General features: G+C 47.1%; 1 protein-coding gene across 1 annotated transcript in view; it reads left to right on the forward strand.

Moving 5' to 3' along the window:
* Positions 1-25,739, forward strand: part of LOC138284404 (mucin-5B-like) — a 528,306-nt gene that overhangs the window by 120,661 nt on the left and 381,906 nt on the right. The window contains exon 3 of the mRNA XM_069223140.1: positions 13,533-13,647. Coding sequence (XP_069079241.1) covers positions 13,533-13,647 — 115 coding nt within the window. The remainder of the gene's footprint in view (positions 1-13,532; positions 13,648-25,739) is intronic.

Here is a 25,739-nt window from a genome sequence, read left to right on the forward strand (position 1 = left end):
TTCGCCAGAGAGCACAGAAGTCGTGATAGGGGAATTCTGCAAGGAAGAGCAACACCAGCAATGCAACCAAAGTGGATTTCCGGATGAGAGTACCTGTGGAACAAGGGGACCAAGTCCAAGAGTCGCGAAAAAGTCGAGATTGGGCAGATGCCCAAGAAATGCCAGCTGAGGGTGCAAAGAAGCTGCCACTGGATGGTAGAAGCTGTGGATTCTGCAGGAACGAAGAGGGCTAGAAACGTCCCCTTTGGAGGATGGATGTCCATGTCATGCAGAAGCTTGCAGAGGTGTCCCCACGCAGAAAGACCACAAACAAGCCTTGCTAGCTGCAAGGGTTGCGGTTAGGGTTTTTGGATGCTGCTGTGGCCCAGGAGGGACCAGGATGTTGCCACTTGGATGAGGAGACAGAGGGGGTGCCCAGCAAGTCAGGGAGCCCTCACAGAAGCAGGCAGCACCCGTAGAAGTGCCGGAACAAGCACTATGAAGAGGAGTGAACCGGAGCTCACCCGAAGACACAAAAGGGAGTCCCACGACACCGGAGGACAACTCAGGAGGTCGTGCACTGCAGGTTAGAGTGTCGGGGACCCAGGCTTGGCTGTGCACAAAGGAAATCCTGGAAGAGTCCACAGGAGCCGGAGCAGCTGCAAATCACGCGGTACCCAGCAATGCAGTCTAGCGTGGGGAAGCAAGGACTTACGTCCACCAAACTTGGACTGAAGAGTCACTGGACTGTGGGAGTCATTTGGACAGAGTTGCTGGTTCCAGGGACCACGCTCGTCGTGCTGAGAGGGGACCCAGAGGACCGTGAATGCATTCTTTTGTTGCCTGCGGTTGCAGGGAGAAGATTCCGTCAACCCAATGGAGATTTCTTCAGAGCTCCTAGTGCAGAGAGGAGGCAGGCTACCCCCAGAGCATGCACCACCAGGAAAACAGTCGAGAACGTGGCAGGATCAGCGATACAAGGTTGCAGTAGTCGTCTTTGCTACTTTGTTGCGGTTTTGCAGGCATCCTGAGAAGTCAGCGGTCGATCGTTTGGCAGAAGGTGAAGAGAGAGATGCAGAGGAACTCTGATGAGCTCTTGCATTCGTTATCTAAAGAATTCCCTAAAACAGAGACCCTAAATAGCCAGAAAAGGAGGTTTGGCTACCTAGGAAAGAGGATAGGCTAGCAACACAAGTAAGAGCCTATCAGAAGGGGTCTGTAACGTCACCTGCTGACACTGGCCACTCAGAGCAGTCCAGTGTGCCAGCAGCACATCTGTCTCCAAGATGGCAGAGGTCTGGAGCACACTGGAGGAGCTCTGGGCACCTCCCCTGGGAGGTGCAGGTCAGGGAGTGGTCACTCCCCTTTCCTTTGTCCATTTTCACGCCAGAGCAGGGCTGGGGGATCCCTGAACCGGTGTAGACTGGCTTATGCAGAGATGGGCACCATCTGTGCCCATCAAAGCATTTCCAGAGGCTGGGGGAGGCTACTCCTCCCCAGCCCTGACACCTTTTTCCAAAGGGAGAGGGTGTAACACCCTCTCTCTGAGGACGTCCTTTGTTCTGCCTTCCTGGGCCAAGCCTGGCTGGACCCCAGGAGGGCAGCAACCTGCCTGAGGGGTTGGCAGCAGCAGCAGCTGCAGTGAAACCCCGGGAAAGGCAGTTTGGCAGTACCCAGGTCTGTGCTAGAGACTCGGGGGATCATGGAATTGTCTCCCCAATGCCAGAATGGCATTGGGGTGACAATTCCATGATCTTAGACATGTTACATGGCCATGTTCGGAGTTACCATTGTGACGCTATACATAGGTAGTGACCTATGTATAGTGCACGCGTGTAATGGTGTCCCCGCACTCATAAAGTCTGGGGAATTTGCCCTGAACGATGTGGGGGCACATTGGCAAGTGCCAGGGTGCCCACACACTAAGTAACTTAGCACCCAACCTTTACCAGGTAAAGTTTAGACATATAGGTGACTTATAAGTTACTTAAGTGCAGTGGTAAATGGCTGTGAAATAACGTGGACGGGGCAGGCCTGTGTAAGAATTGTCAGAGCTCCCTATGGGTGGCAAAAGAAATGCTGCAGCCCATAGGGATCTCCTGGAACCCCAATATCCTGGGTACCTCAGTACCATATACTAGGGAATTATAAGGGTGTTCCAGTATGTCAATGTGAATTGGTGAAATTGGTCACTAGCCTGTTAGTGACAATTTGGAAAGCAAAGAGAGAGCATAACCACTGAGGTTCTGGTTAGCAGAGCCTCAGTGAGACAGTTATTCATCACACAGGGAACACATACAGGGCATACTTATGAGCACTTGGGCCCTGGCTGGCAGGGTCCCAGTGACACATACACTAAAAGAACATATATACAGTGAAATATGGGGGTAACATTCCAGGCAAGATGGTACTTTCCTACAGATGGGGGTGGGGAGCACCTCAGCCGAAGTCAAGCACTTGCCCACTGGTTCCGGCGGAGGCTCCATGCCAATTTCTATGTGCTGGGGAGTGCAAGGTCACAGGCTCGCAGGTGGGTGACTTGCCTGCTGGTTCTGGAGGGGGTTCTATGCCCATTTCTCTGTGTTGGGTAGTGCAAGGTCACAGTCTCCCAGGTGGTTGACTTGCCCACTGGTTCTGAAGGGGGCTCCATGCCCATTTCTGTGTGCTGGGGAGTGCAAGATAACAGTCTCTCAGGTGGGTGTATTGCCCACTGATTCTGGAGGGGGCTCCATGCCCAATTCTCTGTGCTGGGGAGTGCAAGGTCACAGTCTCTCGGTTGGGTGACTTGCCCACTGGTTCTGGAGGGTGCTCCTTGTACAGCACGGTGGCCTACATGCCCTCTGCTGGAGGTGAGGGCTGCACTGTCTCATCTGGAGGTAAGCACTGCACTGTGTCAGCAGGTGAAGGTGTCTCCTGGGCAGCCTCTGCTGTAGGTGAGGACTGCACTGTCTCATCTGGAGCTGAGGGCTTCTTCCCCTTCATGGCAGGAGGTGCAGCCTCCTTCCCCTTCATGGCAGGAGTCGAGGGCCTCTTCCCCTTCATGGAAGCGGGTGTGGGATCCTTACCCTTTCTGGCTGGTGGAGTGAGATCCATCACTGTCTTGCCTCAACGACTAGGAGGTGCATCCACTGTCCGCGTGGACTGTTTGGCTGAGGTGCTGGTCTGGGTCGTTGGGACCCTGCTTGTACGGGCATAACAGGGGGAGGGAAGAGGTCAAGTTGGGCAAGGAAAAGCTTCTTAGGGACAGTGGGGTGGGAAGAGGGAGGAGGGATGGGAGTGGAGGTTGAGGGAGTGGTTGTTGGACATGTATGTCTGCTGGACTTGGGTGCAGGTGCCTGGGCAGAGTGCGTGTGTGAGGTGGATGGCTCTTGGGTGTCAGAGTGATTTTGTCTGTGTCCTTTGGGGGGCAGACAGGGTGGGAGAGGACACAGGGAACGTGTGCATGAATGTTGTGGAGGTGTCTGCTAATGAGGTGTGTGTACTACTTAGTGTGGTGATGCTGGTGGTGGATGTTGATGTAGTGCATGCAGGTGTGAGTGTGGACGTGACTGTAGGGAGTTGGAGGAGGAGGAGAAGGGGGAGACAGTGGAGGCAGTGCATGTGGTTGTGTGTGCTACTGTCTGGTGTTTGTGTGAGTGCTTGTGGGCTATGCATTGCACTGCCAAACAATTGGCTACATGCCACAGCAAGATGAGGGCTAACCACCGCTAACTGCACCCCTCCTGGGACCCACTAAGCCCTGTCTGACATGGAATGCAACCTAGCTAGGTTAACTTGTTTTCTCTTTCGACCATTACCCTGGAGCTGGATCACGCTGCAATGTCTAGTCTGGCATTAAGGGGCACCCACTAACTGACACCCACCACCCGGATCCCATGGCACCTACAAATTATTGTTGTAACGGCCACCTTACACACACACTTGTGGCTGTTGTGATACCAATCCAGCTCTGGGTAGGCCACCGCCAGTATACGTGCCATTAGGGGGGTCAGGTTCTGATGAGCACCCCTTCCTCATTGGGAGGCCATCCCCAGCTGGGCCTCCGCGGTCTTCTGTGCCTAGCATGTCAGGTCCTCCCACTGTTTCCGACAGTGGGTGCTCTGCCTGCCATAGACCCCCAAGTCCACACATCCTTGGCGATGACACACTATAATCCCTTCTTTTGATGGGTGCTGACCTGCAGAGACGATACAGATGAGAGGACACCATTACACATACAATCCAGCCTGTCACACATATGGCCCACCAATCCCGTTTCATCACCGTTGGCATATACATCGACGGGTGCACACCAAGTACACCACCACATGACATCGCCTCAATAACACAATGCTTGCACACACATCTCGATGCATCCTTCCCACATGCATCGTACCCAAGGTGTACTCATCTGTTGGTCCGGAGGCCCATGCAGCAGTCTGTACTGGAGTAGGTCCCCATCTGCCAATCGCTCCAACTCCTCTGCAGTGAAGGCAGGGGCCCTTTCTCCGGTCACATGGGCCATGGTAGGTTCCAGCCACAGGTCACAGCAGCACACACAGTGTAAGTGTTCTCCTATTGAAGGTCAGGAAACAAGTGAGGAATCAGATAGAAAATGGCAGTCACGTCCGCAGCGGTGTACACCGTCACTGCCGGCGCAGATCCCCATTGGCCACTGTACTCCATAGAGCCCAATATTATCCAATGAGGAATTGCACAGTGGTGCAAGACCGCCTTCCACCACGACGCCCAGCGTCGGTAGAGTTACCTCCCTTCTACCTGTCCCTACATACAGGACAGGCGGTCGCCATTTCATGGTGATGGACAATGATAACCTTGACTGTGTCACTGCCTAAATTTGCACATACCTTGCCATTCCCACTGTCCCATCACATAAATGCACTATGTGCACTAAGGTGGTGGTTCCATTGTTCCAATTGTGACACACTACTCAGTCTTGTCTCCCTTATATACTGCTGCAGATGAATGGGAGGAGAAGACTAACCCACTTGTACAGACCCCTTGTGGACTTGGCTACATTGGAGGACAGGCACATTATACTGAGTTATAGACCCGACAGGGCCACAATCACAGAGATGTGTGCCCACTTGGAGCCTGACTTGATATCAGCTATCCGTCATCCCACTGGGATCCCCCCTTCTGTGCAAGTGCTGTTAGTGCTCCATTTCCTGGCAACTGGTTCTTTTCAAGTGACAGTGGGCTTGGCAGCTAGAATTTCACAGCCAATGTTTTCAATCATGCTGGCAATGGTTTTGTCTGCCCTTGTGAAACACATGTGCAGCTACATTGCTTTCCCCCAGGTGGAAGATTTGGCCACTGTGAAGGTTGGATTCTATGCAATTGGGCATATCCCCAATATTATTGGGGTGATTGATGGTACACATATTGCGTTTGCCCCTCCGCCAGGCTGAACAGGTGTTCAGGAACTGTAAGAGTTTCCACTCACTGAATGGGCCAATGGTGTGCCTGGCGGACCAGTACATCTCCCACGTCACTGCCAAGTATCCTGGGTGTATGCATAATGCTTTCATCCCGAGGAATAGCAGCATCCCAAATGTGATGGCCCAACTACAGAGGCACAAAGTGTGGCTAATAGGTGAGCCAGAGACCCCACCCAATGTATGTCAGTGTATGCCTTTAGGTGTTATCCCCATAGGATTGTGTAAGGCTAAATGTTGTCCCTCAATACTTGCAGGTGGTTCTGGCCACACATACCTATTGTGGCTCCTGACCCCTGTGAGGAATGCCAGGACAGGCATGAGGACTGTTATAACGAGGCACATGGCAGAACCAGAAGAATAATCAATTGGACCCTCGACCTCCTGAAGGCCAGGTGAAGGTGCCTCTATCTGACAGGTGGATCCCTGTGCTACTCACCCGGCAAAGTTCTGCCAGATAGTAGTGGCATGTTTCATGTTGCACAACCTGGCCCTCAGACGACATGTGCCTTTTCTGCAGGAGGAGGGGACTGGAGATGACCCTGTGGCAGCAGTGGACCCTGAGGACAGTGAGGATGAGGAGGCAGAGGATGAGGACAACAGAACATCAGTTATACGTCAATACTTCCAATAACGCACAGGTGAGATAGTGGAACTGACCATTACTCTGACTATTGATTTATCTGTGTGGCTGTAGCATGATGGCATTCACTTACTTTGCATCTCAACTTACTGTCACCTCTGGCTTCTCATTTTCCAGATGTTGGTGATATGACAACAATGTCCTGATGTGATCACTAAAGACAGGTACAGGTCATTAGTTGTATGCTATCATGGTGTTCATATCATTTGCACTAGACGTGACTGTTCCCACAAATGTACATTTTCAAAACATAAAACAGTTTCACTCAAATTGTGTTCAAGGGTGTTCTTTGTAGTGCAAATAAGTGACTGAAAAGTGCAATTGAATGGGGGTGATGGTGGAGGAAAGTCCATGGTATTTTTCCAGTCTCTTTGTAGCACAGGTCCATTGTCCAAGGGGCCATAGGAAGGGGAGCAAAGGCAGTTCAAAGTGAACAAGGTGATAGGGTGGGACACAAGTGGGACAATCAGGAGAGTCTCATTTTCTGGTGGTGGTCTTGGCCTTGGCAAGTGTCTCTGGCTTCTGTCTGGTTCACAGGGAACGTCTGTGGGGTGGTTCACCTTCTGCAGGGGGAGGGGTGCTGGTGGCCTGTGGGTCCTGTGGCGGGGCCTCCTGTCCACTAGGTGCAGCGGATGTGGTGGGCTGGTAATGGACTGGCTAGTGGTAGGGGCCCGCTGCTGTGCAGTCTATTCCCTCATGATGTTGCCTATGTCTGCCAGCACCCCTGCTATGGAGATCATGGTGGTGTTGAGGGCCTGAAAGTCCTCCCTGATCTCCTGATGGTGTTCCTCCTGCAGCCACTTGTTCTCCTGCACATTGTTCTGGATCTGGCCCACCGTGTCCTGGAATTGTTAGTAGGCCCCCAGGACATTAGTGAGTGCCTTCTGGAGAGTCGGTTACCTGGGCCTGCCTGCCCCCCGGGTGCACGGTGGTCCTCCCAGTGTCCCTGTTGCCCTGTACCCCTGTCCCCTCTACAATGTGCCCACTGACCCCAGGACCCTGATTGTCTTGGATATGAGTTGTGCACTGGGGTCCCTGTACAGGTGGGCACACTTCTGATTGACGTGTCCTGGGGCTAAAGGTAAGGGGACACTGGTTGAGTGTTGTGGTATGGTTACTAATGGGGGAGGCTCTGTGGTGACTGTGTTTGGGCTGGGGTGACTGATTGACCAGTAGTCCCTGATGGCCAGGTTGGTGATCGAGATCCTGAAGTCCAGAGTTACTGTCATCACTGGGGGCATCTTCTGTTGGGGGACTGGATAGTCATGGCACCTCCTCTATGCTAAGATTGACTGGGCCACCTGTGGGGATGTAAGTGATGTATTATGCTTCATGCCTGTGACATATCGCAAATCCCTATCTTTCTCCTTGATCGTTGCTGTTGCCCTGTCACCTTTGAAAGTGAATGTTGATGTATTTGGGAGATTGTGAGAACCCCTATGCTGTGCATGCTTTGGTGATGGGTGACCATGCAGGGCTGGGTGGGCTGTCCATGCATTGGTATGGCATGCACGGATTGGCATTGGGGTTAGTCATCTGCATTGGTGCAGTGTGTGAGATGGAGTGGAGTGATGGGAGTTAGGGTAAGGGTGTGAGATGGCATGCAGGTATTGGGGAGATAAGTGGTAAATGTTGACTTACCAGTCCTCCGGCTACTCCAGTGATTCCCTCTGGATGCAGTAATGCCAAGACTTGCTCCTCCCATGCTCTCAGCTTTGGGGGAGGCGGTGGGGGTCCATCGCCAGTCCTCTGTATGGCGAGCTGGTGCCTTGCTGCCATGGAATGTACCTTCCCTCATAGGTCGTTCTACCTCTTCCTGATGTCGTCCCTTGTTCTTGGATGCTGTCCCATGGCGTTCACCCTTTCGACGATTCTCCACCATAGCTCCATCTTCCTTGCAATGGATATCTGCGGTACCTGTGCTCCAAAGAGCTGAGGCTGTACCCTGACTATTTCCTCCACCATGACCTGCAAATCCTCATCTGTGAAACGGGGGTGCCTTTGTGGGGTCATGGGTGTTGTATGGTGTGTTTAAGTGTGTGGGTGTTGGGTAGTGTGATTGGGTGTGCATAGTGGAGTGCGTGAGGGATGTATGGGTGTGTGTGTGTAGTTGTCACAGGGGTCTTGATGTCTGTCTGGTGGCAATGATTTGTATTCGTAAGGGGTTGTGGGTAATGTGGGTGTGTGTTTTATAGTGGTGTGAGTGGGTGGGTGTGGTGTGTGTATGGGTGTCAGGTATGTGCTGTTTGAATTGGCCAGTGTTGTGTAGTTTAGTACTTGGGGGTCCATTCTGAGTGCAGCGGTGTGTACCGCCAATGGTTTACAGGCATTGAATGTCCGCCGTGGTGATTCGTGTGTCATGATGTGGTGGGCGTTGTTTTGTTGGCTTAATAGTATGGGTGTTGGTACCGAAAGTTTACCACTGACCTTTGGGCTGGCGGATTTGGGTATGTGGCTGTATTCTCTCGGTTTGGTGTGTGTGTCATAATATGGCGAATGGATATCCGCCACCACGACGGTATGTTGGCGCCGGTCAGCATCGCGGTAAGCAGGATTTACTGCCAATGTCATGATGAGGGCCTTAATGAGCACAAGTGGCTGCTTGCTATTTGTGTTCTGTTGCATATAACACTATTTCTTAGTGCAAAATGCATCCTCGCATCCATTTGGCATGCATGGGGGCATTTTGCGAAGAAACAGTGCTAAATGCAGAATTACTCTTCTTGCTTAATTCAAGCGTAATCTTGTTTCTTTCTAAGGTAACTGTGTGATTGTGCTACTCAGAATTATGTAATTTAAGCATAGCGCTTCTTTTGAAGACTGGCTAAAATCACAGCTAATAGGAGTTCTGCTCTTCCTGTTTCCTGACTGAAAGAGTACACCAAGAACTCAGCCAGAGGCTGCGCTCAAAGGTCACTCCCCATATACTGATAGTGCAGGGAGCGGGATCTACTGCCAAAATCCACCAAAACGAACGAAGACAAGTCATATAAATCTAGTTACATATTTTTCAAGTGAAGCACAAAATTTAGTTGATAGGCCTGTTCTACATGCTAATGTTTCCAGACAAACTGAAGGTTCTTTTAAACAAAAAGGTACACTTCTTTGAAACACTGGAACAGGTCTCGTTCTGAGTCAAAGTGTGCCACACACTTTGCAGTACATTAGAAAGTGACTCACTATCTTCCTCATATTCTTCTGTCATTGCCAAGATGTCACTGTTAGATCGGTCTGGAAAGAAGCCTGGTTCAAAAGGAACACCCTCTTTAACCCTCCCCCCAAGGCAGCTCTGTCCACAAAGTAGTTTACTTCAGTGCTACCTTGTATATCCCACACCACCTGCAAAGCATCGAGTCAAAGGCATTTCAGCACCAATACCTCCTGATTCTCCTGGTATCCACTCAGCATTGCTTTCTGTCAATACCATTCCTTCATAATCTCTGGTCTTGCCTCTAGATTTTTCTTCACCTACTTATGTATGGTGCCATCAACTTCTTGAAGCCCATCACAGTCTCCCGCATCCTTTTGGAGTGACTCTGAAGTTTGTTTTCAACCTTCTCTTACTAAGATGATCAACCCACGCACTTGGAGCCAATATAGAAGCTCCCACTTCCTTTCTATCACAGAACTCTAATGAAAGTTTATAAGTTCAACCATAGTTTGATGTTTGTAGGGTATTATGGTTAAGAAAAAATGAGTAGAATTAATGGAAAACACACCACCCTATACTTTCCGGATATCAAGATTTCAGAACTGTCTGGAGTTGATAAGCTTCCATGGGTGCTGGCCTACCTTAGGCCAGAGTACCACAGCTACCCACATTTCCAGAATGACTGCAACCCCATAAGGACCACAGCAGGGGCTGTCCCACCCATGTACAATTGGCTGCCCACACTATGGTTGACTATCCACATACAGTTTGGTACAGGGTGTCGTTTTTAGGTCGAGCGTTAGCATTCGGCCTGGTGAATACTTTTAGTATACTTATCCTGTGAGTTAAAGCAATTTCATTTGTTGATTTCCCTGTCCTTTAAAAATTCTTGCTCGCTAGTGGTCAGTTCTGCCTTTTTCTCCCTCCTTCTGTTTGAGAGCAGTGATCTAGTACCATATTCTTCCACTTTGGTTTCTTTATCACTTGCTGTGAGGGACTATTTTTGACATTTCTTTTGTACTTCCCTTTCACTGTGCTGTTTGGGCTAATGGCTGCCTCCATTTTATTGCAGCACTCATTTCCCCCACCTCCTCCCAAGCTGACATTTGTTTTGGCTTTATTCTAGTGCTGTTCTCTACCCTGTTCATACAATAAGCTTATTTTACTAGCAAAGGATCCTAAAATAAGCTTATTTTACTAAATAAACACCATATGCCCTCCATCACAGAGAGTCTCTGGCAGAGAGTCTTCCTGTCTAGGGCCCCTCCCTGCCAGCACTCACAGCATTACACACAGGGCATTGCTTATCTCCTTCATAGGTATATGTAATTGTATTAGAGGTCAGTATAAGGGGCAAGTAGCCTAGACTTCCACGGAATATAACCAACTTAAAAAGAATTCGAAAAGATCTCTATATACCATAAATGTAAAACAAACTAGATTTATTTTTCACACATAATATTAATTCAGCTGTGTTTTTTGGTATAAATCTTGTAATAACATATGCACACTCTCTGTTGGAGTTGCGCTCCAGCCAATAAGATCACTTGGTTCCGTGGGGCCAATAAAACACATGGGAGAAAAGCCCTCTTGATCAATCTGAACTCTCTTTTTTATGAATTTGCTGTACCACAGGTGTACTACGGTGCTCCTGTGAGACCAATCATCCAGTTAGCACAATATATAAACATTAATTTTGCAAAAATGAATGAAATGGTTCACACTAAATCACATAAAAACATGTTTTCAGAGTAAAGTTCTAGTTTTCTGTCAAATTTGGTGTAATTCTGTTCAGCTGTTTTTCTCGATTCCCAAATGTTCTGTGGACAATTGCATGGGAAAAGCAGGTTTTAGGACCCCTCCTTTTCCCTGTCCCCCCCTTGACAGATCACCCCAAAGCTTTCCAGAAAAGAACTGAGATAGATGGTCCTTTTTTGGGATGTTTTGAGAAGATTTGTCGGATTGCTCCAAAGTTATTAGCAAAACAAAAAAATGCTCTGCTCTCGAAACTCTGACCTAATTACAAGTACATAGTTGCAACCAGTAATCTACAGAGGGGCACCAGAGGGGAAACACCCGGAACAACAACTCCGAAACCACGAAGTCATGAAAAACGAAAGCAAAACAACGCTTTCGTTTTCCACGACTTCCTGGTTTTGGTACCTTAACCATGCATGTCTGAACAACGTACATGCGTGGTTAAGGTACAGAAGAAGGGAGTCGGAGTCGGGGTGAAGGAGGAGGTAAGTTGGGCTGGGACTGGGGCTGTTTTTCTGTGAGGGAAGGGGGTGGTGGGGGGCTCGGGGTGATTAGGGTTTGGGGGGCAGGGTTTAGGTTTAAGGGATGGGTTGTTGGCTGGGGGGTTTAAGTTGTAGGGGTGGGGGTGGGGACTCAGGTATTTTTAGTTTTTGGGGTGGGGTGGGGGGCTGGGGGTGATTAGGGTTTGGGGGTCAGGGTTTAGCTTTCAAGGGGTGGGTTGGAGGTTGGGGTGTTTAGGTTTTAGAGGCAGGGTGGGGACTCAGGGTATTTTTAGTTTTTGGGGGGGGGGGGTGGGGGGTGATTAGGGTTTGGGGGAAGGGGGGGAGCATGCTGGAACCGTGCATGCTGATCGCTAATGCCTTTACTAGGAATGCGTTTACAACGGTAAAATCATTGTAAACGCATTTGTGGTAAAGGCATTAGTGGTTAGAACAAGGTCGTCGTTCCGACCTCGTTGTTGAGCCACGGGTGCTTTAAGCACCCGTGGTTCCGACATATAACCGCACTAGAGCAATGGTGACAAATAACTCCCCTAGTTTATAGAACATAAGTTGGGTTCTTGAAATACATGGAAATTAGTGAAATATATTTAATGTTTCCCCCTTCTTTGCAGGTGATACATTTCTTGCAGTTTTTGCATTCAAGTCACGGATTGATTTTAAAGAAATTCATAATTTGAGTATATAAAATCATAGCTAGTTAATTTGGTCAATGTTGAATAAGTTTCTAAGGATGTTTTTTTTATGTTACAACATATTATAGCCCACATTCTCAAATATATTTGCAGACATAAGTTGAATTTGAAAGCACAAATTGCTAGTTTTGTGAGTATAAATTCACATTATATATTAATTAGTTGTGAATTTACACAGGTAAATAGATTTATTGACACATAAAATCATATCAGCGTGATGTAGTTCTATCTGTGAGAAAATGTCTTCAAAGTGCAGTTATTGGATGTGTACTATGGCACATTACCACCCTAAATACGGTCGTAGATGTATTCCTTTTAGGGGCCATAATTAGACACTAGTCAGTGGAGGAATAAAGACGGAGCACTTACAAAATTAGTGGGGGTGTAGTATAAGGAGTATAACCTCATGGAAAATATTTTCGATGTGGAGGACTAATAGAAAAACGTTTAAGGTGCAAGTGTTTTTGTAAAGCAACTACACATATGTAAATGTAAACATCTACGTATGAGTACAACAACGAATTTATATGTGCATTTTTTTTTAGAGTTGTCCTCAAGTGTCAAAAGTGTGAACTATGTGGCAAAGATCACATACAATATGCTGAGATGCTTTGCTATTCGCTTGATTAGCTGTCCAAGCACTCTCTGATCTTTGTAATGTATTTGAAAGCTACTCCCTGACCGTACTCATCATGGATTACAAGCTTCAACTACCCTTTTCTATAGCTTAGTATTACAATAGGAATTGGTGTCACTGTATAGGAGGTAAATGGGTTACGACTATGCTTGACATGCACAGTGGTATGGAAGTGCACATATGTACTTAATTTAATTTAAAAAATCAGTGTAGGTGCCTAAAGCCTTTATTACGAGACCGCCGCTTGTGCTGCTGCATGCTGGCATTGCTGAATGAAATGTCTGACTACTTTTGATTCCACCGTGTGACTCTTTCGCCTACCACTATGCGCATCCTTCTTTTTCTGTGTTTCGCTCTGCTGCTCTAGGTCATAGTATAACCATGTGAAATAATGCATGTGGCCATCACCTGCACCACTGGCACAAACTAAACACCATATCGCTTTTTGGTAATCGTTTTTTTTTTTTTAAATCAGAGCATTTTTTAGAGAGCTGTTTCTGTTTTTGCTTGTAGAAGGGTGAGTATGTACATCAAAAAAGATCATGAGAAGTTTTGCTTTTAATATTAGCAGCTGTTCGTAAAGCAGCCTATTGATAACCTGCAAAATGTACAAGCTACATGATTGGAAGCAAAATTGATCAAAGCAAGTTACTTAACTATTGCCCCTGATTTTTTGTCCATAAAACTTGGAATCAAGGGTTCAAGTATGTTGTTTCCTTTTTTTCTTTCAGGTTAACAGGCTCCTTCAGTGAGAAAAGTGTTCTGGTTGAGCAGGATTGTGCTTACCTAATTATTTCATCCAAACTTGGTGTGGTGCTGAAATGGAACTATAATGACACCTTGTTGGTAAGTTAAAGGAGGAGTCAATATATTCATTTATTGGTCAAAATATTTTAAACCATTGCAATCAATTCCACATCCTTGTAAAACATACACACCATAAGTATTCTGAGATGAAACATAAAACATGCATAACATCTAGAAATGCACAAACGAGAAAAAGCACTATTTCAAATTTCATTTAACTTTATCATCTGCCGGCAGAGAATGAAATACTTAAATATTGACATTTGTGGTGAGTACAACAGACATTACGATAGCACACTACCCTCGTGTTGAGCTGGCAATTTGTATTGGCTGGGGAACTATTTGAGAGCTTTTACCATTTTCATAGCTAGAAGACCCTAAGCATCCGGCGATTCCAAAAGTTTAATTCAGAAAACGGTAGAACTACCCAAATTCATTCATCGATATTTCATAACTATTTTTACAAGCTCTGCGCAAAGGTAATGTGATATCTGAATTAGCCAGTGGCAGTCTTAATTCATCTATATAGTGTCATAAAGTTTACGGCGGCACCATACAGATAACGGACTCAGCAGGTAAGCAGTAATAGAGGAATTATACTTTTATAGGATGATAATACATCTCTAGCCTTTCTATAATTTTCAACATCTATGAAGTGTTTCTGAATCATACATTTCCTAACAAAAAGTGTATGAGTCTGATTTAGAACAGCAATGCAGTATCTTTATCCCGAAGATGATGATCCATCCGCCCAAATTAAATGGGGACGGACCTTAGTTTGGCCACTGCAGAAACTACTCTGACTCTGCCGGGCCCAAACTTCGCCAACATACAGATGGAGTACGGACCTACCATGGAAAGAGGGGCACTGGTTTGTTTTTATATTCAAAAATAAAATCCTGCTTTGGGGCTTTGTTTTTTAAAATAAAAAAAATTGAAAATTTGACATATGGCTCCCTCTTGTTACCTGAGCCATCCGCCACTTGGAACTGCTAGTTGTGCCCGCTTGCCTGACGAACATATCTAAATACAGCGGGGGTGTACCCTAATAACACTCAATCCATCCAGATATAAATTTGGTCCTACATCATATATGTAGGAAATGAGTTCTACCAATTTAATCCCTGTGGATTTTTCACTTTTTCACTACACAGTATTCGAATTATACTGGGAGTGAATCTCACTAAGGGCCTGATTTAGTTATTGCTTACATCAGAAGAACAGCAACTCAAATGTTCATGTGAACATGGGTATAAACAATGTAACGCAAAATACCTGTTCACATGGAACTAATTTGAAATGTATACGCAATTAAACAGACAGTACTACCCAGAATTGATGAATATTATATTAATTTCTGCATCTAGACAGTGCACAGTCTGTCAGAAGTGAGTCCATGAATAAATACACAAGCAACCAGTACAAATGTACAATCAACATAAATAAGTTATTTTTACACTCTTTTCAATTCGTAAAGAAGAGAAGACTTTTTCAGTGATTAACAAAGTGAAATAGTGGTAAGTGCACTCCAAGTGAGAGAAACCAAAACCAAAGCAAAAAAGAAATATCAGTTTCCTAAAATAATTGGTTTAGTGGCCCACAATTTTATAGACAGCCACAATTGTTTGAAATGCAAGGCACACAAAATGTAACTCTCCTGTGTGGACTGAACAAAGAAGAGGTCTGTCTTTTGAATGTCGATGGCGTTTGGACCCTATCAATGGTAGCTCGGTCTCATCAGGACATAAAGTAACCTGGGGGATGGTTGCCAGCTGAATGGCACACCACAATAGTTTTCAGTATAGACAACATGTATGACCTGAGAGAGTGTTAGACCTGACAGCCTTGGAGTGATCACCCCCATCTTTTTGCCTGCCTCCCTCCACTTTTTGACATGCTTTTTGCTGGTTTTAGGACTCTGCGCACTTTACCACTGCTAGCAGGGTGCTAAAGTGCAAATACTCTCTCCCTTAAAACATGGTGACATTGGCTCATACCCAATTGGCATATTTAATTAACTTGTAAGTCCCTAGTAAAGTGCATTGTATGTGCCCAGGGCCTGTAAATTAAATGCTACAAGTGGGCCTGCAGCACTGATTGTGCCACCCAGATAAGTAGCCCTTTAACCATGTCTCAGGTCTACCATTACAAGGCTTGTGTGTGCAGTTTCACTGCCACTTCAACTTGGCATTTAAAAGTATTTGCCAAGCCTGAAACTCCCCTTTTTCTACATAGAAGTCACCCCTTGGATAGGCCCTAGGTAACCCATAGGGCAGGGTGCTGTGTAGGTTATAGGCAGGACATATACATATGTGTTTTATACACCCTGTTAGTGGAAAACCCCTAAATTCATTTTCCACCAATGTGAGGACTGCTCCTTTCATAGACTAACATTAGGGCTACCCTCACATACTGTCGAGTGGTAGGTGCTGATCAGAAAGGGGTAGAAGGTCATATTTAGTATGGCCAGAATGGTAATACAAATTCTGCTGACTGGTGAGATTGAATTTTATATACTATCTTAGAAATGCCACTTTTAGAAAGTGAACATTTCTCTGCACTTAAAATCCTTCTGTGCCTTACAGCCTGCCCCAATCCATGTCTGGGCTGGTTGACATCTCCCTTGTGCATTTCACCTAGACAACCACAAACACAGGATTCTCAGTCACACATGCATACATCTGCATACTGAATGGGTCTTCCTGGGCTGGAAGGGTGGAAGGCCTGACACTTACATTTAAAATGACAGTGGCCTACCCTCACACAATGGACTGCAAAAACCCCTACTGGGACGCTGGCAGACAGGGTTGTACTGAAAGGGGACCTTGTGCACTTCAAAACTACTCTTTGAAGTCTCCCACACTTCAAAGGCACCTTTGGGTATATAAACTGGGACCCTGACCCGACCAACGTAGACACTTCTTGGGACAGATACTGTGCACCAGTACCTGCAACCTGCCAAGAGAAGTTGCCTAGCTCTCCAAAGGGCTCACCTGCACTGCTCTGCTGTAAAAGACAGCTGCCTTGCTGTCGCCCTGCTGCCTTGCTGGTCTCTGGCTCTGCTGAGAAGTGCTGTCCAAGGGCTTCGATTGAGCTTGCCTCCTGTTTCTAAACTCTCAGGGCCAAAAAGACCTAATCTCTGCAAAGAAACTCCTTGTGCATCAAAATCGACAAACAGCCTGCCGTAATCGACGCACAGCCTGCCCAGGGGTGATTAAATCACCTCATCGCCAAACTGGAATGATGCAGCCCGGCTCCCAGAGTGAAGATGAACGCAGCGCCAGCATTGCGACTGGAACTTCGACACACAGCCCATCGGATCGAACCATCACTGAGCCAGAACGAAGCAACCTGACTTCCTTCATGAGGAATCGACGCAGCACCTGCCATGCGACAAAAACTACGACGCTTCACCCACCGGATAGACACAACACTTGTGTTGATGTCCAGCATGCCCACGATTTCCAAGCATCATCCCTGGGCATCAAAAGATCCCGAATCACGAAGAGGATTACATTCTGCATGCCAGAATTTTACACAAAGCCCTTGCCGTGTGGAGAAGAATCAACACATCGTCTGTGTGGGCCCGGAAATACGACGCACACCTACCTTTTTCCACGCATCTCTTCCTCTGCGGTTTTTGTGTGTGTAATTTTGACGCAAACCAGGTACTTTGTGCTTGCAAGAGACAATTGTTGCTTTTAAGAACTAAAGACTCTTCTTATTATTATAAAAGTGATATTTCAACTTGTGATGATCAAATATTGATCATTTTGACCTTAATTTAATCAGATAAATAAATATCTTATATTTTTCTAAACCTGTGTGGTGTCCTTTTGTGTTGTTCTCACTGTATTATTGCATGATTTATTGCACAAATACTTTACACATTGCCTTCTAAGTTAAGCCTGACTGCTCAGTGCCAAGCTACCAGAGGGTGGGCACAGGATAACTTGGATTGTGTGTGAATTACCCTGACTAGGATTGTGGCCCCTATTTGGACAAGGGTGTTTACCTCTGCCAACTAGAGACCCCATTTCTAATCAACGGTGAGGATAGGACTTCTATTTGTGCGTAACATACAATAGCTATGTGTACACTACCTACCCACAGTTGAAGGTCAACTTGAGTTTTTCTCTTTTTCTGAAATTTCATTTTTCTGCTTGCCAGTTTAATCAAATCCTCAATCAACATGTCTCTGGCTGGGTCTCAAGCAGGACCTGGACAGTTTGACCTAGCCAAGCTGGAGACATACACTGTTAGCCAGCTGAAGGGGTTCTGCAAGCGGATGGAAGTACCTACTTGGGATGCCAGTACCAAAAGACACTGAGGGTCTGGGCAAAAGCCTGTTCACAAGAGGAGGTTGAAGTGGAGGAGCCAGAGGATGTCCCCTCAGAGGATTTGCCACCAGCAGTGGGGGATGTTACCCCTGAAATTGTGCCTCCTGCTAAACCAGGGAGCAGTGTCTTTATCCAAGGCCTGACCACAGAGGAAAGGTGGGAGGAGAGAGAGTTCCAACTGCAATTGGCAAGATTAAGGCTGGAGGAAAAAAAAGCAGAGAGAGAAGCAGAATCCAAATAAGCTGCGGCTGAAAGGGCTTTGGCTGAGAAGAAACTTCTGTTGGCTCATGAACTGAGTCTCAAAGAACTGGACATCAAGGCTAGCAGCCTAAGTCCAGCAGTGATGGTGGCAGCATACATGCAGGACCTGGTGGGGACAAGAAGGTTTGTATACCCAAAAATGTGGTGCCAAGTTATGTGATGGGAGACGACATTGATAAGTGGTTGGCTTCTTATGAAGTTTCACTAAGGGCTCATGGGGCTCCTGAAGAGCAATGGGGGGAAGGCTTGTGGGGATATGTACCAGTTGTTGGGAAGGAAACATTCCTCACATTAGATCCAATGGATCAGAACACATACTCGCCCATGAAAACCATTTTAACTGCCAAGTTTGGGCAGACCCCTGAGAATTACCTTCAGAGATTCAGGGACAGCACCAAACTTTCCACACAGACTTGGGTAGACTTTTTTGATTTTTTCAGTAAGGCACTGAATGGATAGGTGTGGGGCAGTAAAGTAGATGACTGTGTGGAGTTATGTAATTTGATCCTGAGAGAGCATATGCTCAGTGTTTGCTTTACAGAGTTGCATCAGCACTTAGTTGACAGTTAGCTGGCTGATACTAGAAAGCTTGCTGAGGAGGCAGATCTCTGTGTTAGCACTAGAGTGTCCAAAAAGGTACCTGGGGGACACACCCACAAAGGTGGCCAGGGTTCCCAACAGAAGAAAGAGGGAGAAAAACTTAAAAATAAGGAGTTCTATGAAGGCCTCCAAAACAATTTCCAGGGGGTGGTAGTAACCAGTCTCAACCTGATTCTGAAAATAAGCCATGGTTCTTTGATAAAAGGAAAGGGAAGTTTGTACCCAAATGCTTAGAGTGCACCACGTTTGGTCACTACAACGGCAACTCCAAGTGTCCAATGCGGAGGGCAGACACCTGGGTTGGCCAGCGTAGTGCTTGGGGAGGAGACAGTCCTAGATAGTTTTGGGAACAGATAGAGGTAACCTTAGTGTCCCTGGGAGATGAGGAAATGGTGCCAAAAGCCCACATGCCTGCAAACACTTCAAAGTATAGGCAGTGGGTCACCATTAATGGGCAAAGGATGGAGGGTCTGCGTGCCACAGGAGCCAGCATGACAACTGTCAGGGATCAGCTCCTGTCAGCAGAGCAGGTCATCCCCCATATATTCTACAGGGTCATAGTCGCTGACAATCGTGATAGTCACCTGCCGGTGGCTCTCATTCCCTTTGAGTGGGCGAGGTCTCTGGTACTCTAAAAGTGGCTATGAGTCCTGCCATGCCTGTAGATTGTCAGCTAGGCAATGATCTTGAGCATACTACTTGGAAGAAGGATGAGCTCAGGTCCCATAGGAGGAGGCCCCTGAGCCAACTGGGGAGGAGTTGGCAAGTTGAGGGTGGGCCAACCCGGGAGGAGTTCTGTAAAGCCCAGAAAGCAAGCCCTACTCTTGAGTGTTTGAGGTGACAGGCCGCGGCCCAGGCAGCAGGTGAAGCCTCTGACGACCACCATATCTTTTGGGAGAACAATCTCTTTTACAGTGAGCCCAGGGTGCTGGAAGCTGGGCAGGACTTGTGCTGGTGGTCCCCTAGTGCTACCGGGCCTTCCAACTGGTTCTGGCTCATGATATCCCCCTGGGGGGACATTTGGGGCAAGACAAGACCTTCGCCAGGCTTATCACTCACTTTTATTGGCCCCAAATGGGGGTGGCCTCAGATGCTTTCTGTAGGTCATGCCCAACCTGCCAGGCTAGTGGGAAAACAGGGAAAAGGCTCAAGGCCCCCCTAATCCCACTCCCCATCATTGGCACCCCCTTTGAAAGGGTGGGCATTGACTTATTTGGTCCCTTGGACCACAAAACTGCCCAAGGCAGCAATTTTATCCTGGTTTTGGTGGACCATGCCACCCACTATCCAGAGGCGATCCCTCCAAAGGCAGTGACTACACCAGTGGTGACCAGGGCTCTGATGGGGATGTTTATTCGTGTGGGATTCCCAAAAGAGGTTGTGTGTGACAGAAGCACAAACTTCATGTCTGCATATATGAAGTCCATGTGGGATGCATGTGGGGTGAGCTACCGGTTTACCACCCCTTACCATCCTCAATCCAATGGGCTTGTGGAAAGGTTCAACAAGACCCTAAAAGGCATTATCACAGGCCTACCTGAGGCCATGAGGCATACGTGGGACGTCCTCTTGCCATGCCTTGTCTTTGCTTTTAGATAGGTACCCCAGAAAGGGGTGGGGTTCAGCCCCTTTGAAATTCTCTATTGGTACCCTGTCAGGGGACCCCTAAGCATAGTGAAAGAGGGGTGGGAGAAAGCTCCAAGGAAACCCTTCAGAATGTGGCCTATTACATGCTGGCCCGCAACCAGATGCAATGCTTCTAGAAACAGGCCAAGAGTAACCTCAAGGCCAGTCAAGAGGGGATGAAGCAATGGTATGATCAGAAGGCCACCCTGGTAGAATTCTCATCTGGATACAAAGTATGGGTAATAGAGCCAGTAGAGCCTAGAGCTCTCCGGGGCCACTGGGCTGGTCCATTCAAGATCAAGGAGCGGAAGGGGGAGGCCACTTACTTAGTGGACCTCAAGTTCCCTAAAAAATCCCTAAGGGTTCTCCATCAAAACAGACTGAAGCCTCATTTTGAGAGGTCTGAAGTCAGCATGTTTCTGGTGACAAATGAGGGTATGGAAGAGGAGAGTGAGCCTCCCCCCGACATCCTCTCTGCCAAAGAAGGTGATGGGTCTGTGGAGGGTGTCAATCTCTCTGAGTCCTGACCCTATATCAGAGAGGAGACTACTACAAGTTATTGGAACAGTTGTCTTCTGTGTTTTTCCTCACCCCTGGGCTCACACACTTGTGTGTCCATGATATTGACACAGGAGACAGTCCCCCTGTAAAGAATAACATTTACAGAGTGTCAGATAAGGTGAGGTCCCACATCAAGGGGGAAGTTACCAAGATTCTGGCTCTTTGGGTGTTAGAGAAGTCCAGCGGTCCCTTGTCCATCCAAGTGGTATTGTTTCCTAAGACTGCCACTCCTTTTGCCAAGCCAGAGCTTAGGTTATGCCGGGGTCTCAACTCTGTCACAAACACAGATGCTCACCCCATCCCCCGAGGTGATGAGCTTGTAGACAGGCGAGGCACTGCTGAGTTCCTTAGTACCTTTGACCTTAAGTCAAGGTACTGGCAGATCGGCTTGACTGAAAGGGCAAAAGAGAGATCTGCTTTTTCTACTCCTGAGGGTCACTACCAGTTCAGAGTAATGCCCATTGGACTGAAAAATGCCCCTGCTACCTTCCAACAGTTGGTTAATGGGGTTCTAGCTAGCAAGGAACCCTGCTGGGGACAGGAAATTCCTTTCCTGTTGCCAGCAGAGACTCCCCCAACATCCCCCCAGCTCACCCTCCCCACATACATGCACACACACCCACACGCACCCCACACACACGCATTCACCAATATACATACAGAGATGCATTCACTCGCACCAGCAGACACACATTCACACAAACATACCAACACGCACTCACTTTAACAATCACACATGCATACACACACGCATACACACTTACATTCACACACACATACACAACACCCCCACCCTCTCACCTCCCTCCCCTGTTAGACAATCAACTTACCTTGTCTGCTGAGGAGGTTGTTCGCCATTGAATGGGAACAGGCGCTTCCACCACCCGCAGAGTCCCGCCATCAGGACACCGCCACACCGTATTACTGCTCATAAAACGGCGGGGGAGTCCTTGTGGCGTGGTGGTGATGGCTGTGGAACCGCCTCTGCTCCGCCGACCGCCAGCATGACTGCTGAAGGATTTCCACTCAAATTGTGGCAGAAATCCTTCAGTACTCGTAAAATGGCGGTTGGAAGCCCGCAGCACTTGTTGTCTTCTGCCGCCTGTGGCTTCGGTGATCTGTGTAAAAGACCGCCAAAGTCAGAATGACCCCCTCAGTCTGTCCCAAAACACCCCTCAAAGGTGCCCAGCACTGTTGGATTGCAAGGGTAGGACTGAGAGGAATTTCACTTACACTGGAGTAATTTCAGTACTTCTGCACTGCTCATTGACTCAGGATCACCTATAAATATGTGATTACAACTTCTCACATAATGAAGAATAATTTACGGGAAACAAATCTAACGTCAGAGCACATTTTTCAAACGGCCACTCACACTCACTGTTTGTGTTCTGCTGCATTTAGCACTGTTCCTTAGGACAAAATTAATCCTTGCATCCAATTTTAATGCGTGATTGCATTTTGAGCTAAGAAAGTAGCGCTAAATGTTGTTAGTAAGTTGGGGAAAATCCTACCCCAACAGTGTATTTAGCACTTGGCTGCTTGTGCTTTTTGGTGTGTTGCATTTAGTGCTATTTCCTAGCAAATAATGCATCCTCACACCCACTTTGAATGTGAGGGGACATTTTAGTGCTATGAAACAGTGCTAAATGCAGAGTTACTCCTCTCAGGAGTTCAAGCGGAATCTCACATAGTTTCTTAGGTAGTTATGCATGAACATGCTACACTGCACAAAAGTTACGCCAAACCCTAGAATTGGGGTGAGGTTCGCTAAGAGGAAACCAGGGGTTGGACTGAAGCCACTTTAGTCTCTGTGGATGATATGGATGTGCAATTGCTGCCTTAACTCCCAGCATGGTGAAGTACAGGTAATGGCCTATCATTGATGTGATTAAGGTAGAGGCTCTGAGGCCTACATAAGCCAGCATGGCCACAGAGGTGGATTGTCTACATTCCCCAGAGAAGATTATCCTATATGTTCTCCATAAGGTAGTAAACACTGACAATGAGGTGAAAGTTCATCTCATAGCAATGGTTATCATTGAGCCTTTGAGTGCAGATTAATGGTACACTCTAATGGTGTGTCTGTTGGGAAACATTCTGGAAACATTTGCTTGGGCTGAGGTGGCATTGAAGACTCATGTAGAAATGTTGGTTCTACCTGAGTGTGCATATAACCATAAGGGCTGGGTCTATCTGAGTGTGCGTGTAGCCATAAGGGCCCTGACAGCCCACCAGGGAAGTCAAGGGGGCATAAATAGCCCAGGTTGCCACAACCAAGAGGAAGTGCAAGAGGATTGGGAAACCAGCTTGGTACTCCCATAGATTTCCAAGGTGTGATCCATGTCAACCTTCTGAAGCCCAACTTTGACAGGATTGACATGGCCATCCTTATGGTCACTAATGGAAGAGAGGAAGAGGATAGTGAGCTTCGCCCAGACTTCCTATTCCTCAATGCCAAGGATAGTTCAGTGGTGGGAGTAGACAGAGCAGCAGCATGGAAACTATTGCCAATTTTTGGAGCAATGTGATTGATTGTTCTCACTTACACCAGGACTCACACAGGCGCATGTCGTGAAATTGAAACTGGTGACAGCCTACCTGTCAAAGATGAAATATAAAGGTTGTCATAAGAGGTAAGGGCCAGCATCAAGGAAGGTTTTTCCAAAGTGTTGTCCCTGAAGGTGATTGAGCCTTGTAGGAGTCCCTGTGCAAGCCCAGTGGTTCTGGCCCAAAGGCCAATCTGAAAAAGAGGGGCCTCAGAACTCAGGATCTGCATGGACTACAGAGGACTGACTGCTATCACCAAGACTGATGCACACCATATTCCTGTAGCCGATGACCTCATTGGCAGGTTAGTGGTTGCCAGGTACATGAACACATTTGATTTAACTTCCAGTTACTGGTATTACAGTGACTGAGGGAGCATCATTCTCCGCTTCCGAGGGCCACTTACAATTTAAACCAATCCCATTTGTGTTGAATAATGACCCTGGCACCTCCCAGAGGGTTGTGAACAGGGTACTGTTAGTGCAACATATTTAAATTACATTGCTGTCTTTAGGCCCACCTTGTCAGAACACCTGACCTACCTCAGGAAAGTGCTTCTGGCCCTGCAACAGGCAAGACTGTCTATCAAGGCCAGCAAGTGTGAGATGCGAAAGGGGTCTGTAGTGTATCTAGGACAACAAGTTGGTAGGGGACATGTGCAGCCTCTGTATCCAAAGACCCAGACAAACATAGCATCAGAGGCTCCCAAACCCCAGACCCAGATCAGATTTTTCCTGGGTGTGACTGGTACATATAGAAGATTTTTTCAAGGATTATGGCACCATTGCAGCTCCCCGGCAGATCTGACATCAAAGAAGCAGCACACCCACATCATGGAGAGGTATAGCTTCAGGTCTGCAGATACCGAGGAGAGATTAGAAGGCCTTTGACACCCTGAAGGAGGTGCTGTGCACAGCACCTGGACTCAAGGCACCTGATTTGCGCAAGGAACTCAGAACATGGGATTGTGGCAGTGTTATCAGGGCAAAATGATGAGGGTCAGGATCAACCAGTTGCCTTTATCAGCAGACGACCAAAGCAGGGGGCATTGTATTCAAATCATGTCCTTACAGTGCATGGCCCAACAGCTAATTTTATTGTAGCAGAGTGAGATGTTCCATAGGAAAGCATTGGGATATAAAGTTAAATTTAAATAAAGTTATCTCCATCTAGAACCAGTTCAAAAGTACATTTTTGGATTTTAAGAATATTTATTAAAAGCTCAATTCATTGGTAAAATTGGATTTGTATGCAATATTTTGCAAAAGGTTCTTTTAAAAAGTCACCTTGTACTTCCCTAGAGCCATATATTATCTCATTTGCATGAACTTCCAACTGTCTCCAAGCAGCTGAATAATTCCTTGATGTGGTGAGAGCCTGCTTCCAGAGCTGAGACAAAGGTTTTGGGCCTGGAGAGGTGTTCTGTTCTTCTGACAATATAACTGTAAGAAATTGGACTGTTGGTGGGAGGGAGGTGTGAAATGCTACTCAAGCAACAGCCACCATCCTTGTCAGGGTGAACCACCTTAATCATCAAATCATTAACTTAACTCTCTAGTAGCTTGGCAGTAAAGCAGTCAGGCTTAACTTACAGGCAATGTGTATAGTATTTATGCAGCACACAGCAAATAATAAAATGAAACCCAACACAAGAAAAATCCCATACCAATTTAGAAAAATTGAGTGAAATGTAATACATTAATTGACACCAAAACTACAAGAATCCAAATAGCAGAGTCAGAGATACAAAATTTCAAAGATTTAAAGTGAGTCTAGCGCCTAAAAGCACAAATCACCACTTGTGGTTATCTGGTGATGCAAGTCCGGGTCAAAGTCACATGTTCAGGCTGACTGTGATGGAGTGTGTGCCAGGAACAGGGACCAGATTAGTCCAGCTGAAAAAGTTACCTTCTAACGTCTAGCACCAAGAGTTCCGCTTGAGCTGGAGGAGGCCGTGAGGAGCAGGGAGTGTGTTGCAGAAGTTTGACACTGTAGCTCAAACAGCAGGCCTAGCGTCATGGACTGTTCAAGCTGTAGTGCGAAGATCCTGTTGAACATCACAGACAATCATTGTTGAGATCTGCAGAGACAGTCAGCGTGGGCTGTCAAGGCTGTAGTATGAAGTTCAGATCTTGTGTTGAGGGTCATCCCTGGTGGTCGCTGTAATGTTAAGAGATGGGTTCACTTGAGCTT

This window comes from Pleurodeles waltl, chromosome 3_1, assembly GCF_031143425.1.
Source record: "Pleurodeles waltl isolate 20211129_DDA chromosome 3_1, aPleWal1.hap1.20221129, whole genome shotgun sequence".
NCBI lineage: Eukaryota > Metazoa > Chordata > Amphibia > Caudata > Salamandridae > Pleurodeles > Pleurodeles waltl.